This window comes from Candoia aspera, chromosome 6, assembly GCF_035149785.1.
Source record: "Candoia aspera isolate rCanAsp1 chromosome 6, rCanAsp1.hap2, whole genome shotgun sequence".
Classification (NCBI taxonomy): Eukaryota; Metazoa; Chordata; class Lepidosauria; order Squamata; family Boidae; genus Candoia; species Candoia aspera.
The window spans coordinates 18,804,403-18,820,120 of record NC_086158.1 but is presented as its reverse complement, the minus strand read 5'-3'; the positions used below and the strand labels follow the sequence as shown (position 1 = coordinate 18,820,120).

General features: G+C 37.7%; 1 protein-coding gene across 1 annotated transcript in view; it reads right to left on the bottom strand.

The window, feature by feature from the left end:
- The window catches only part of SI (sucrase-isomaltase), a 114,689-nt gene that overhangs the window by 51,320 nt on the left and 47,651 nt on the right, over window positions 1-15,718 (bottom strand). Inside the window, exons 22-27 of the mRNA XM_063306487.1 lie at window positions 15,278-15,366; window positions 12,120-12,169; window positions 8,366-8,536; window positions 4,915-5,064; window positions 2,478-2,684; window positions 41-195 (exon numbers count right to left, since the gene is read on the bottom strand). Of these exons, the coding sequence (XP_063162557.1) occupies window positions 41-195; window positions 2,478-2,684; window positions 4,915-5,064; window positions 8,366-8,536; window positions 12,120-12,169; window positions 15,278-15,366 (822 nt within the window). The remainder of the gene's footprint in view (window positions 1-40; window positions 196-2,477; window positions 2,685-4,914; window positions 5,065-8,365; window positions 8,537-12,119; window positions 12,170-15,277; window positions 15,367-15,718) is intronic.

Genomic DNA, 15,718 nt, shown 5'->3' with positions numbered 1-15,718 from the left:
CAATTAAATATATCCTTTGTAATCTTACATTTCTACTTACATGACTGTCCCAGTGCTTTTGCGCCGAACTTGAATTCCAAATGGGTTGTTCTGAATTGACACTTCATAGAGACGGTTTTCCAGAGTACTTGCAGGGGTTTGGGGAAGATTGAGAGGCACTGGAACTTCAAATCTCTTTTTACTGTAATCATAAATCTGAGAATAAGAGTGAGGATTAGATTTAAAGCATGGTCATAAAACATATATCAGAGAACTGAATATTCATTTTATGATATTCTCCCACTTAATGATGATAAAAGTTTCTTACCACATCAAAAAGTTTCACTTATGACTTGGCAACAAAGAAAGGACTTCTGATAAATGATGCCATATAGATATCTATATAAATATATAGATATAGCCATAGCCAGTGGCATCATTTATCAGCATGTGTCTGTGTGTGTGTGTGTGTTGTTTTGCTAATGTAGTGCATCCATCCTTGCTCTTCTTGACCTCTCAGTGGCTTTTGATACCATCGACCATGGTATCCTTTTGGGTTGGCTCAGGGAGTAGGGAGTGGGTGGCGTGGTTCTACACTGGTTCACCTCCTTCTTCCAGGGCCAGTCCCAATAGATGGTGATAGGGAGTGAGAGGCCCGACCCTCGACCCCTCCTTTGTGGGGTGCCGCAGGGTTCGGTTCTCTCTCCTCTCCTATTCAACATTTACATGAAACCACTGGGTGAGATCATCTGTCACCATGGGATGAAGTATCAACAGTATGCTGATGATACTCAGTGGTATATCTCCATCCAGGTGAGGTAAGTGATGCCATAGCTGCCCTTTCCAGGTGCCTGGGGGCTGTAGGGGCCTAGATGGGAAACAACAGGCTTCAGCTGAACCCTGGTAAGACGGAGTGGCTCTGGGTTAAGAGCTCTTCCATATCTGGGACTTTGTCATCTTTGGTTCTGGATGGGGTTGCACTGCCCCAGACAGACACGGTGCATAATGTGGGGGTCCTCGTGGACTCACGGCTCCTGCTCGAAGAGCAGGTGGCAGCTGTGGCCAGAGGGCCATTTGCACACCTTTGTGTTGTGTACCAATTTCCTGGATTGGGAGGCCCTTTGAACAGTCACTCATGCCCTCATTATCTCCCATAGAGACTACTGCAATGCACTCTACATGGGGCTACCTTTGAAGAGTATCCGAAAGCTTCAGCTGGTCCAGAATGCATCTGTGCAGGCTATTTTTGGCACCCCTAGAAGGGCGCACATAACACCTTTGCTACGCGAGCTGCATTGGATACCAGTCTGCTTCCAGGTCCAATTCAAGGTGTTGGTTATCACCTATAAAGCCCTACATGCCATGGGACCAGGTTACCCGAGGGACCATCTCTTCCCTGCTTCATCAGCCCATCCCACCCGGTCATGCAGAGGGGGCATGCTATGGACCACGTCGATAAAAGAATTCCATCTGGCAGGGTCCAGGAGGCGGGCCTTCTGTACAGTAGCGCCCGCCCTTTGGAACATCTTGCCCCCGGAGGTGAGGCTAGTCCCATCGCTCCTAGCCTTCCGGAGGAAGTTGAAGACCTGGCTCTGCCATCAGGCTTGGGGCAGGGAGGAGAATGGATTTTATTATATTTGGTAGCTCTGTGAAATTGTTTTATAATGTGTTTTATATTGAAATTTTATTATATATTTATTGTTTTATATTGTAAACCGCCCAGAGTTCCTCCACTCAGAGAAGATGGGTGGTGACAAATTTGACAAATAAATAAATAAATAAATTATGTGAATTATGCACAGGCAATTGGGTGTAGTCAATAAACTCCAGCTAAAGTGGTAAAGGATCAAGGATTAAAAGATTTATATTTCTATGTATTTTCAACTACTCTCTGAATTAGAGTCATAGAGCAACTGTGGTGAGGTAAGGGTGAGCCTCTGCAAAGGTGTGTTATTGTTTTTTTTTTAATATTTGGATGACTAAATGAATATAATAAAGAAAAGTGTAGATATCTGCAATTGGAGAAATTGCATATCAATGCATTTCTGATGGAACAGAACTTGCACAAATGTCTATATTGGAAAATTGTAATATATATATATATATATATATATATATATATATATATATATGTATGTATGTGTGTGTGTGTGTGTGTGTGTGTGTATATATGTATGTATGTATGTATTTGTGCACAGGTAAATGCAAATAAAAACACTACTGCAAAGAGTTTGGAATGAACTTGTGCTAAAAAGATAACATGTTGCAAAACAGAGAACAGATTAGATGAAGATGCTAATAAAAATCAAAAACTTATCCACCAAGGTATCAATGGTGCTATTTTGCTATATTTTATTTTTCATATTTTGAAACCAGTACAGTTAAAGTAGCTGGCAAACTTCTAAGCAAATAGACAGAATCAAACTATTTATTAATAATAACAAAACTATCAATCAGTTTCCAGAGTAACTAACTATAACATTTTGAAAAGTATTTACCTTAAATTGAAGCATGTTGTTCTCATGATATTTCACTTCCAAACGAAGTCTGTCAATGAGTGGGACTTGCATTCCTGAAAGTCTAACAGAGGCATGTTTTCTACCAAGATTTGCTGTTAAACCAGATGATGTATATTCAGTTTGGTCGACTACATAACCATTGTCAGGAGGATAGTAGCAATATGGAGCTCCACCAACAGCAAAAGTCTGGTTTATTAAAGAAGGAGGAGGAGGAGGAGAAGGAAAGGAATATTTCAATGAGTGAATAGAACTGGAAGGAGATTAACTCCTTCATAATTAGAGTCAATATTTACTATTAGTTTGCAAGACTTTCCCAAATCAGTTCTCCCACAACCATTATTGAATACATTCATAGAATTGTATAAAAATGGTAGGTTTATCCATATAAGTAGACTTACTGCCAGATTATCCAATTCCACCATTATATATTTATTTATTTTATTTCCACACTATTTTTCCTTCTGAATGTCTTATAAGATAAGGCTGTATGGGGGCATCACAATGAATCAATGAGTAATAATGAATACAAAAATATGAAACATTTTTTATTGAAAAAGAACAAGATTTAAAACAATCAAAACAAAACCATTTATTTACAGTCCCAAACCAATAAAGGAAATCAAAAGGTAAATAACAGCCTAGGATCTAGCCTGATCCTAGAATGTGATTGCCAATGCAGACTCAAATGTAGCACTTTCAGAACTGAAACTGGATAGCTGGATAAGAAGACTTCTAGGCCATTCTTAAGATTTAGATGTTTAGAAGCATCCTGTGCCACTGGAATGGCAAAGTTTTCATTGCCTCACAAATTGATGAACTGAATCAAGAAGCATTAAAGAACATAATTCCCATCCCACATGAAATAACATTCAAGATATCATTAGAATCATAAGTTAATGTTAAAAGAACCCAACAAGTGCTATTTGATCAGATTAAAAGGATTCTGCAGCTGCTGTTGGGAGACAGCTGAAATAATACTTCTTGGAATTACTATGTGAAACATAGCTTGCAACTCAAGTTACTTAGAAGAAGCCCAATCCAACATAAGTACTGACTTTTAAGAACTATTGATTCAAGTAACTGAGAATTAAATAGGAATTGAAACTGATTGGCATCTCTCTCCAGAAAGAAAGCCCTTTGAGGTCTTCCAAAAGAATGCAAAAATGATTTTGTGCAATATCTTTTTTCTCCCTATAACTCACAGCATCATGTACCTTATGGAGCAGCTTGAGAAATGAAGGGTGTTTTACGAATAATAAACAAATATTGTTCTATTCCATTGAATTTTCTCTGGAATCAAAGATAATTCTGCTGAGAAGGGATACCAAGTGGCTACAGTTTTGTCTATTTAGCTCTGCGGGAATGCTCAGCTTTAGTTGGTTTGTACCCAAAATCAGTAAAACTGCTTAGCTATAGTAGTCATGATGCCAATGGGTTGAAAACTAAGGTTATCTTCCTATATATTTAATAGGAACCTCTTGTTTAATTCTCTTGTACATAAAAAAAAAAGAATGTTTTGAAGTTTTTCTTTCTGTCATTCTTTCAAACATTAAAAGGCTTGCAAGGATCTCAGGAAAAGACATATTCATCCTACATGCACTATGTTTTAGTTGACCCCTAATGCTGAATGAATGGGGCTTGAGGGTTTAAGCAGCACGGCTCTTACTATTTCTAAGAGCAAATGATAGCCAAGGGAAGCTAGCTCATAATATTAGATACAGAATGTTGAGTTGAATTGAAGAAGGAAACATAGATCACAGCTGGAGGGAGAGACTGGAAGAGTACAACCAGATGTAACCTGTCCAGAAGCAATCCTGTTTGGTTTTCACTTTTCTAGATCAGATGAAATCATTCCTAGATTTATTTCAAATTAATAAGTATACAAATGTCTGCATTTTTCCACATTATTTTCTATTTACAAGAGGAGGGAGGGTGCAAACAATCCTCCCCATTATAATGTGATTTTTACATTTTATTTTCACAAATACAGTTCTAATTAAGGTTATAGAACTGAATGACAGTATTTCAAGAAATGAATCTTTCTGTGTATACTTGAATTTTGTCCAGTTATGCTGGTTCAAAAATAGAGAATAAAGAAGCTTCAAATTAAACTGTGAACTGAACAAAGAGGAATGCTACTCAGGAAAATGCAACAGGACATTTAGGAAAGGTAGGTGGAGAGATGCTTAGTTGATAAACTACTTTGACTCCAATGTGTGGCTGTGTGTCATGACCTCGTTGCAAGGCACAAAGAGCCTCACAACGTAGATCATGATCATCAAGGAATAGAGGAAGAAGATAATTAAACCAGGGATTAAAACAAGCACCCAAAGCACCCACACCTGAAGTGTCTACCAATAGAACTCCAAAGAGCAAAAACACATATGCCATACAGAAAGGATTTTTTCCCCCTTACATTCCATATGCAGCCAAGAGCTTCACATTTTGCTTTTAATGGATTTTGTTCAGGAAGGCAATCAAATTTGTCAATATCTCTTAAAGTCTGCTTCCAGAAGATTGTATGTTCTTCCCCCAGTTTAAGATGAAGACCAGTTATGTGGGCAACCTATGAAAATCACAATAAAAGCCAAAATATAAATCACATATTTATCCCATGTACTGTAAATCACATGCACAGCAGTTTCTTAAAGATGGGTACAATCACGTCAATAAATAGCATCATTATGTATTTTTATTGGTAGCACGTAAGGAAGTATGAGCAAAAGCATGTTCTAGAAGCATCTGATTAAATTGAAACAATATTCTACTCTAGTATTTGTTAAATAATGTACAACTGGCAACATTAATCAGCTGGAGAAACTGGCTTGCCATCAAAATATTGAAGGAGCAGACTGTATTTCAAAGGGCTTACAAGACCTTGCATGCAGGTGTTCTGGGAGGCATTTCAAGGTATGCGGGACAGCAAGGGAGAAGTCAGAGTTATTTTAAGAAATAGCTGAGACCAGCAGAACTGGGGAAAATGTTAACTTACGCCCACGTAATCAAATTAGAAGTGGCTATATGACTATTGATTTCAAGTGCCTTTAGCCACCTGGTTATTAATATTTAAGTTGACTACATTAATCTCAAACTTTCCTTCTTAGTTCAACATGTTTTGGACTGCAAAGTAAATAGAAATATTGAATTTATATTGAACTGTGGGGGTCTTTTTGTATCACTCTTTAAAGGATATATCAAATAACAACAGCAGCAGCAACAGAAAGTTTACAAATACAATTAAGAATCAAATAATCAAAATAAGGTATAAGTCATTCTTCTCTGCCAGTCTAATAGAAACATTGGACCTATATGGTGTGGTTCATAGCTACTTTCAGGACTACCTTTTTCAAGTGTAATCAAACCACCTGATCCTCTTCTTGTGTGAAAATCTATTTATGGTCCCTAGTTTGGAGATGAGGGGAGCAGAAATCTGGAAGCATTGTTTCTTGATGATGACTCTTGCTCTATGAAGCTTCCCCACCGTCAAGGCAAGCACCAATTCTGAAGTTTTTCTAGAAGCTAATGAAGCTAGTTTTATTTTGGAAAGCTTTCAGGGAATAGAGGGTGGTCTCTCTTGGCTCAATGAGTTAGACTGCATAAAAACTCACCAAAGAATAACAATGTTATTGTTGTGTTCTGACAATGTTTTATGTTCATGTTGTTAACTGCTAGGAGTCTTTAATTCTTACAGAATCATAAACCTGGCAATCTTCCCAAGCCAAGGCTTAGTGTTTATTATCCCCAATTACCTCTATTTGCATTTGAATATCAGATATTCTGAAAGTTGCATGTCTCAAACTCTGCTGAAGGAGGACAAAGTTGACTGTCTGCAAAGCCTTATATTGCCATGCCTTGAAAATATGCCTAGTTTACAATATTGGATTTCATTAATAGATTGATGCATTACATTGTAGCCTGACTATTTGAAGTCTAGTCTTCTAGAAACAGCTAACAAAAATATTTGTTGGACATATTCTTATGACATAGAAGACAACTTTTGACTTCAGAGTTTTGATTATTTAAAACTTGGTATCTCCAGTTATATTATCCCTTTTATCAAGGCTTGGAAGGCTCCTGCTTGAAAACTGGAAAGAAAAACATTTTAAAAAAGAAGCCCTTCTTTTTAAAGCATTACAGCAGCTGCATTCTTTACAAGGGTCATCCAGCTCCTTCAAAAGCTGTCTCTACTTGTCTGTGTTTACATACATGGACACCACTAACACTGGGACTGCCAATGAAATTATCTAATATGCATGCCTGTTTGGATAGCTTTCAAAGGAGGACATGGCAATTTTTTAATGCTTTGAAAAAGAAATGTTTCATATGTGCTAACACACTTAGCAAAGCACCCTCTTTAAAATGTATTTCACAGCCCCACCAGCTGAACTTGGTAATGTACAATAAAACCAATCATGGATTTCTTGTACTTGATACTTGGCAGTTTCTTGCAACATATTTAAGGAACAAGCTTTTAAGACAGACTATCAAGCAGGCATTTGGGGACTATATTTGCCAAAATGGGGGTTCCTGCTATAAATAAAAGGAAATAAATTATTTACAGGTGGCTTTGAATGGCTTTAGCTCAGTGCTGCTGGATGAACCTGCTTTCAGACCTGGCTGAAGTACTGTATCTCTGGGAACCTTTTGGACTTACTTCTGGATGTGCCAAACATGCTGAATTTGAAAGACCTTCGGGATGCTTCAGGCTAGCTGTCTTTGGTACATACACTGCAAATAACCAACAGTGTTTGCCAAAACTGCTTGGAAGCACTTTGGCCAGCCCTGCAGGAGAGAAGAATGGTCTCTCCAATTTCTCCTTTTGCCAGTTTTATGAGAGAAGGCTGAGAGAAACTGTGAAGCAGAGTGAGGCAAAGCAAAATGTTTACATACTTTGACTTTTAGAAAATAGAATACCCTCCCCAGGGCTTATTTCTCTATTTTTTTTTCCTTATTTGAATTCCACAGTGGGTTGTTTTTGTTTTTGGGTGGAGGGGTTGTTTTTCAATGAAAACCAGAACTTTCCTTAGCCTAATGTATAAACCTATTATTTTCAACATTCGTATGTTTGATATCTCCCAGTGGTAGATTATAGGAAATCAGATGGGAAGAAGAGGGCTGTAAATATCATGATAATGATAAATACAGTATATATAGAGTTGCTTACTCCTCCTCTACTGGTTTTGTTTTTATATTTTTTGTACTTTCAAGTCAGTCTTAACTCCTGGCGACTGCCTGGATTTGTCTCTGCCGTTTTCTTGGCAACATTTCAGAAGTGGTTTGCCCTTGCCTTCTTCCTAGAATTGACAGAGGGTGACTGGTCCAAGGTCACCTAGTTGGCTTTGTGCCTAATCTGGAACCAGAATGCACGGTCTCCCAGTTCTAGCCTGGTGCCTTCACCAAACTGACTCTCACTGAAATATCTAAAGCAGCCTTTCTCAACTTTTTGACCCTTGAAATATTTTTCAGGCCTTGGGGAACCCCGGCACATTCAGGCTCAAATATAGGCCACAAGTTACAAAATTATTATATTCGTTTCATGTGTAGGCCTGTATATAAGCATTAACACTGTTCTTAAACTAAAAATAAAGAATGAAACTTACCTCTTTAATGTGAAGTTGCCTGAATTTGAAATAACTTTTTAAATAAATCATGATCTCCCAGAGAGCCCCTAGTAACCCTTCATGGAACCCTAGGGTTCCATGGAACCCTGGCTGAGAAACCATGATCTAAAGGAATGTATTTCTGAAAAGTTCTTAACTACATTATAAATCTAGTAAATATACATTCATAGCCTGTTTTGAGCAGCAAATGCTATATCTGTGGGGGGAAAAACTCATATTTTTTTTTAAACATTCAACAACATATACCTTGTTGGCAGCACTGTAACTGACACTCAGATTATATGCTTGAGCCACATTATTTGAGATCACTTTCACATCTGAAGGCTCAAGGGGTAACCCAAGGATTCTGATGTTCTCAAATATCAAATTATTTGGATCTGTGTAGCCTTTGTGCATCACTGCTATAGTTAAGACATTCTGGAAGACAGCAAAATCATTATAAAACACCTTTGTTAACTAATGTTAATTATAACTTTTGTATGTTTTCTCTTAAAGCCAAAATCATATAATTAAGATATAAATGATAGCTTGTTGTAAATATTGTACAATTAGCATCCCTTGGGAAAGAAAATGTGTTACCATCATGCAGTCTAATTGCTGCAGTGAAATCAATTTTCTCTGGCACTTTTGTTCAGTAAGATTCTCAAAGAGTAAACCTGTTTAGTATACTTGGATTGATCATATTTATTACAAATGAGGCAACAAAAGGACAAATAACTTCACTGTTTTTACTCTTTAAATTGTTAAATTAGATTCACAGATGCAGAAGAACAGTAAAAATTTATGAGGAAAATAAATTAGAGCTGGAGATAGATAGGAGATAGGAGATAGGAGAAAATAAAATAAAATCTAATAATATTTAGTTTACCCAACACTATTCACTACATCTCTCTATAACTCCCCATCCTTGCAAACTATCTTTATGTACACCAAAAATACACTCACTTTTGCACATATTGCATTAAATTAACCCATTCATTTTTTACTCTAACTCTTCTTGCTTTGACACAAACATATTTTTAAATATCCTACATCCTACTTATTTCCATATAACAAAGTAGGCAGGAAAACACTTATATCAGACATTTTTACTTCTTTCAACAAATATTTATTCTTCATATCAGACCACATACTATCCACTATCTTTCTTTAAGAATTTGCATATCTTAAAGATCTTCATCCATTTTCCCATCTTTAGTAAAGATACTGTAAAGTTACAGAAATCGATGTGTACTTTCATTTCTCACCATTATCTTCAGTCCATGTTCCCTCCAATCTTAACTCCATGTTCTTGTCAAACAACTTTGGTATTTGATACAGAAATTTTAGACATTATAATACCCATAATCATAATTTCCCTAAACTACTATTTGCTGCAAATCATTCAGTTTCTCAGCCAAAAACATGTCATTATTGCATACAAAAGTATATGTATACTGATGTCCCCAAACCAACACACCTTAAATGTCGCCATACATTTTCCTTATATATTTATCCTTAAACATATTAAACATCACACATTGTCTTACTCCCTCTCAATGTTGATAATGATTTTTTTTTAATATCTAAATTCATAATTTTCCAAAATTTCCAATCACCATCAAATTATAACTAGAAGATTGTAAATTTATATGGTGAGTATATTAGACTATAATACCATTTAAACATACCTGGAAACAAATCTCACTGAATTCAATGGGATTGGCTACTGAGTACATATGGATAGGTTTGTATAGTTAGACTTCTTTCTCTTTATTGATAGTACTAGCTGACATCAAATATTATTTTTTATATCGTCTCAGATATTTGCTTCAAATTTACATACCGTCAAATAATGGTATGTAAATCAGCCATGAACTAATTCTAACTAAAGATCTGAAGGTTACAATATTTGCATTTCAAGATTCAGCAAAATATTTGAGTGTAGGCTATAATGGGGGAGCATCAAAACACTCATCATGCGACGTGCTGGGCTTGAGGAATCCAAGGCTGGAGTTAAAATCGCTGGAAGAAACATTAACAATCTCAGATATGCAGATGATACCACTTTGATGGCTGAAAGCAAAGGGGAACTGAGGAGCCTTATGATGAAGGTGAAAGAAGAAAGTGCAAATGCTGGCTTGCAGCTAAACCTCAAAAAAACCAAAATTATGGCAACCAGCTTGACTGATAACTGGCAAATAGAGGGAGAAAACATAGAGGCAGTTAAAGACTTTGTATTTCTAGGTGCGAAGATTACTGCAGATGCTGACTGCAGTCAGGAAATCAGAAGACATTTAATCCTTGGGAGAAGAGCAATGACAAATCTCAATAAAATAGTTAGGAGCAGAGACATCACACTGACAACAAAGGTCCACATAGTTAAAGCAATGGTGTTCCCAGTAGTAACATATGGCTGCGAGAGCTGGACCATAAGGAAGGCTGAGCGAAGGAAGATCGATGCTTTTGAACTGTGGTGTTGGAGGAAAATTCTGAGAGTGCCTTGGACTGCAAGAAGATCAAACCAGTCCATCCTCCAGGAAATAAAGCCAGACTGCTCACTTGAGGGAATGATATTAAAGGCAAAACTGAAATACTTTGGCCACATAATGAGAAGACAGGACACCCTGGAGAAGAAGATGATGCTAGGGAGAGTGGAAGGCAAAAGGAAGAGGGGCTGACCAAGGGCAAGATGGATAGATGTTATTCTAGAGGTGACAGACTCATCCCTGGGGGAGCTGGGGGTGTTGATGACCGACAGGAAGCTCTGGCGTGGGCTGGTCCATGAAGTCACGAAGAGTTGGAAGTGACTGAACGAATAAACAACAAAATCAAAACACTTGCAGCACCTTCACTTTGGGCAGAATAGGATGAAAACATCAGAAATAGTACAACAGAGGATATTAAGCCTGTACAAAATTTCAGCTGGATGGCTTCAAAGATTTCACTATAATATATTCTGAAATATGCCACCAACAATCTCCTAAGAGCAGAGATGAGGAAAGGACAGCAGAGCAGCCTCCAAATTGTCCAGCAAAGACCAAAGAGAGGAAATGCAATACAGATAAACACCTATCATCATCATCATCATCATCATCATCATCATCATCATCATCATCATCATCTCTTAAAAGTAACCTCTTCCCAGTGCTTAGTAAAGCATTATGCATTGCTTGCGCAAGACTTTTTTTTTTTTAAAAGGTCTGAGACCTATATGTGTGCTATCACTGTTGCATGTGTTACACACAAGGATATGAAAAATCTGTATTGTACACAGTATCTCAATAACAAGTACACTATCTCTGACCCATCCATGCAATGAATAAGATTCACTTAGTACAAAGTAAGACAAAGACAGGTAAATGGCATAAAGAAAACAGAAGAATGATAAGGATAAAGGTATAGAAAGGATATAGAAAGGTGGAAGATCACACAAGAAAGAGCAGACCGGGTTGAAAATAGAGCAGGAAAAGAAATCTGAGTTTCTCTTTCTCTCCCCCAAAACAGTCCTTCCCCAATCACTCTGATAAAGCTCATTGGCCAGCTTCTAATGTCTCTATCAGAGACCCACTGCCATCAGTTCTGTCCATATATGGAATGAAAGTGTTAATCATATCTGTGTAATGGACAGAAGGCAGGGCCACAGCTAGGGTCTATGTCACCAGGGGCAAACATGGATTCTGCGCCCATTTTGGTGCCCCACCAGTGCTCATTTTGGTGCCCCATCAGTGCGGCGCCCAGGGCACATGCTCTGGTTGCCCCCCCCCCCCCAAGTTGCTGCCCTGACAGAAGGAATAACCTTGAGGAACAAGAGGAAGAGCCACAACCAAGACAACATCAGATAAAAGAAATCTGAGCCCAGGGCAGAAATGTAATTAGAGAAAGTATCTCAGACAGGTCCCTCCCTCATTCTCATGAAGATAAAGGGTAGGAGGGGGAAGTATTCAGACTTGCCAGATTCTGAAGGTAATTTCTGGGAGTCATTTAAATTTTTCTCTATCACTAATGAAAACATACTTACTTTGGTGACAGTAAATCGATGTAAGAGGTACTTTTCATTTGCCACTGTATCTAAAACATAAGGAGAAAGGTACCATTTTTAAATGATAAATAAAAAAAAATTAAAGCAATAAAATGATTTTATAATAAAGTTTACCCCTTTCCAGAAGGCCAGGAGAGAATTTCTGCCTTACCTCTGGGGGAAGAATGTTTCACAGGGCAGGGGCCACAGCTGAGAACGCTCTCTTCCTGGGCCACACCAATCGACAATGTCTCACATATGGGATCCATAACATGCCTTCTCTGTCTGACTGGGTGGGACGGGTTGATGTAATGTGGGTGAGACGGTCCCTCAGGTAACCTGGACCCATGCCATGTAAGGCTTTAAAGGTGATAACCAACACCTTGAATTGGACCTGTAATTCTCAGACACTGCCTGGACAAGTCCCTGCAGTTTTCTTGGCAAAGTTTTCCTTCCTAGGGCTGAGAGAAAGTGAGTGGCCTGAGATCACCTAGCTGGCTTTGTGCCTACGGTGGGACTAGAACTTATGGTCTCCTGGTTTCTAGCTTGATGCCTTAACTACTACACCAAACTGGCTCTCTAGCACACTATATGTTCACTTTTTGGTGGCCAAAGGCTACAGGGGATGATCCAGTATGGTGACTTACAGTAATTATTGTATATCCCACAAATAGGCAAGGCCAGTCTTGTTTAATCTTCAGAACTTCTGCAAATATTTATTGATGTTTTCAGTTTGATAAGCTTATCTGAATGCCAAATTGATGCTTGATGATGCATCATCAAGTCAGTGTTGACACTTAGTGTTGACATAGATCAATTTTCTCCAGGATTATCAGTGCCCAGCCTGGTCCTTCAGGTCTTCCAATGGTGGATCCATCACCAACCGAGTCCATCTACCTTACTACTGGCTATTCTCTTCTCTTTACTTCTACCTTTCATAGTAACATAGACTTCTCTACAGAGCTAGCTCCACACATGTGTCAAAAGTATGATAATTTGATAATTTGAGCCTGGTCGTTTGGTCCTTGAGTGAGAACTCTGGGTTGATTTGTTCAATGATCAATTTGTTTGTTTTCTTGGCTATCCATGGTATTTTCAGGAGTCGTCTTCAACACCAAAATTCAGAAGCACTACTGTTCCTTCTATCCTACTTCTCCAAAGTCCAGGTTTTGCTTTCATAGACAGTCACAGGGAAAATAACTGTTTGCATGATTCTGAACTTTGTAAGTATAGACACATCACAATGTCAGAATATCTTTTTTAAAGCTTTAATTATTACTCTACCAAGTGCTAGCCTGTGGCACATTTCTTGTTTGCTTGTTGATAGTTGATCCTAAAAGGCAGAAGCATCTGCAGCAGTGGCTGGAGCATAACCTTGGATAACTCTCATACTGAAGTGTGCTTGTTTTAGCTGGGCAGTTAGGATGACCTTCACATCCTGGATGACCCTGCAGGGATTATATACTCTTGGCATGTACTACTGGCATTCTTTGTTCATCCCTTCCAGGAACATCCACCACTACCACAATGAAAGAGCATAGCAGAAACTGAGGTAGATCTGAATGCCTAGCATTCCACTTTTCCTTTTTTTTAATTCTACTAGAAACTATTAAGAGAATACATCCCACCAATTTTGTTGGCCTGCTGCTGAAATTTAGCAGTATGTTTCTAGGGTGTCCTTGGGGGTGGGAAAAAGGTGCCAGAGGCTACAAAACAGCAGTTCTCATAATACACATCATATATGTTCTACCTAACATAATTCCTAGTCAAAGACATTGGTGTTTGGAAAGATGTAAGCTGATATCTATCTAGACTATAACTCTGGAGGCCACCAGAATTAGCTGATCTAATTCCTCCATTCAAACAAGAATCTCTATTATGGACACTGAGTTGCTGTCTCATTCAAGGTCATTGAATTGAATTGAATTGAACTGAAGGATATTGCAGCAAAATCTGTCCCCTTCCTCCAAAATGATCTAATTAACAATAAATTAAGTCTGTTCATAGTAAAATAACAGATTTTAAAAATTATTAAGTAGTAAGAAATGCAGTGCCTAGGTCAGTATTTGAAGAATGGAAAGACTACTGAAAAAAAAATAAACAATAAACTAGTGAAGGTTTCTTTTTTGTATTCTGGAAATGTTACCCGTTGAAATTCTTTGAAATGTAAGACATTTTTCCATAATAACCTTTTGTAAAACTATGTGACCCATACTGCTTTATTATACAGAGTAGATAATATATGCCTATTAAAATACTAGACATAAACTTAATTGCTAAATATTAACTGCTCTTCACAGAAAAAAGAAAATAGGGAGTTTGCTAGCAAATTCTAAAGGGCAGGTACTTTTCATTGTAAAATCATTCCTCATGAGTTTTGTTAAAGAAAGGGACATAATTTTATATTGCTTTATTTTAAATTAATGCAATGAAGGTCTGCTTATTTTAGATCTTGAAAAAGAGGCCAATAACTTTGTGATTCAACATCATCAGTAGACCAAGGCATTCAATATTTATTGCAGCAATTATCACCCAAATCATTCTTCTTTCTCTTTTCTAAAGTCCCTCATTATTTTGCTTGACTTTTAAATAACCGTGGGTGACCCACAAGATTATATATGATGCAACACATATGTTCTTGAAGCCAGGGAGGAAGATAATTTAAGAAACATCCAGGTAATTGTTATTTTGCAGCACTTGAGAAGCAATCACTAGCAAGCAAATAAACTGTGGTGAATTACTGCTAAACACTAGGACTTCAGAGAAACTCCTTAGAATTGATATCCTTTCCTATCTCCGCAAATGCCATTGCTACAACAGGGGATTTCCAAGCAGCTATGATGACATTGGGTCACTGCGGAAGTTATATTGTACATGCTGAAATACTTGAGCATGTACATGTCCATAATAGTACATCTGAATTCAACATACTGAAGATGTATCCCCTGATTATTTGCATACTCTGTTTTGAATTAGAAGACTTAATGTGTTTGCCTGCCTGCCTGCCTGCCTGCCTGCCTGCCTGCCTGCCTGCCTGCCTGCCTGCCTCTATCTATCTATCTATCTATCTATCTATCTATCTATCTATCTATCTATCTATCTATCTATCTATCATCTACAGTATGTATTATATATATTGTTTCTGTTAGCAAATTTACCTCTGGTTATTCCATCATCCCAGAATAAGTCTCCAGCCGCTTCTTCATTCTCATCTAAGGCAATTATAAGTCCCATTGGCTTTGAACGGCTGTTAAAAAACATTTGCATTCATTGACCCAGATACTGATAGCTTCTGTGATAAGACTACATCATAATCCATCCATTCTGTTCCTCTAATGATATCATGAAATAATTGAGTATATAGGGATTCCTGATGGTAAGTGAGAATAATAATGGGGTGAAAAACTAATGTTTACTTTGAAATCTGTATTAAGTTGAGCTTTCTCACAGAAAATAAGCAAATTTGTTGCAACAGAGGTCTATTTACTGGGAACCAAGGGGGACATCCCATCATAATCACAAACCAATTATAGGGGCATGTTGTTGTTCTTTCCACTTATATCCCATTTTATTGCCTATTCAGTAGTCTGTGTGATTAG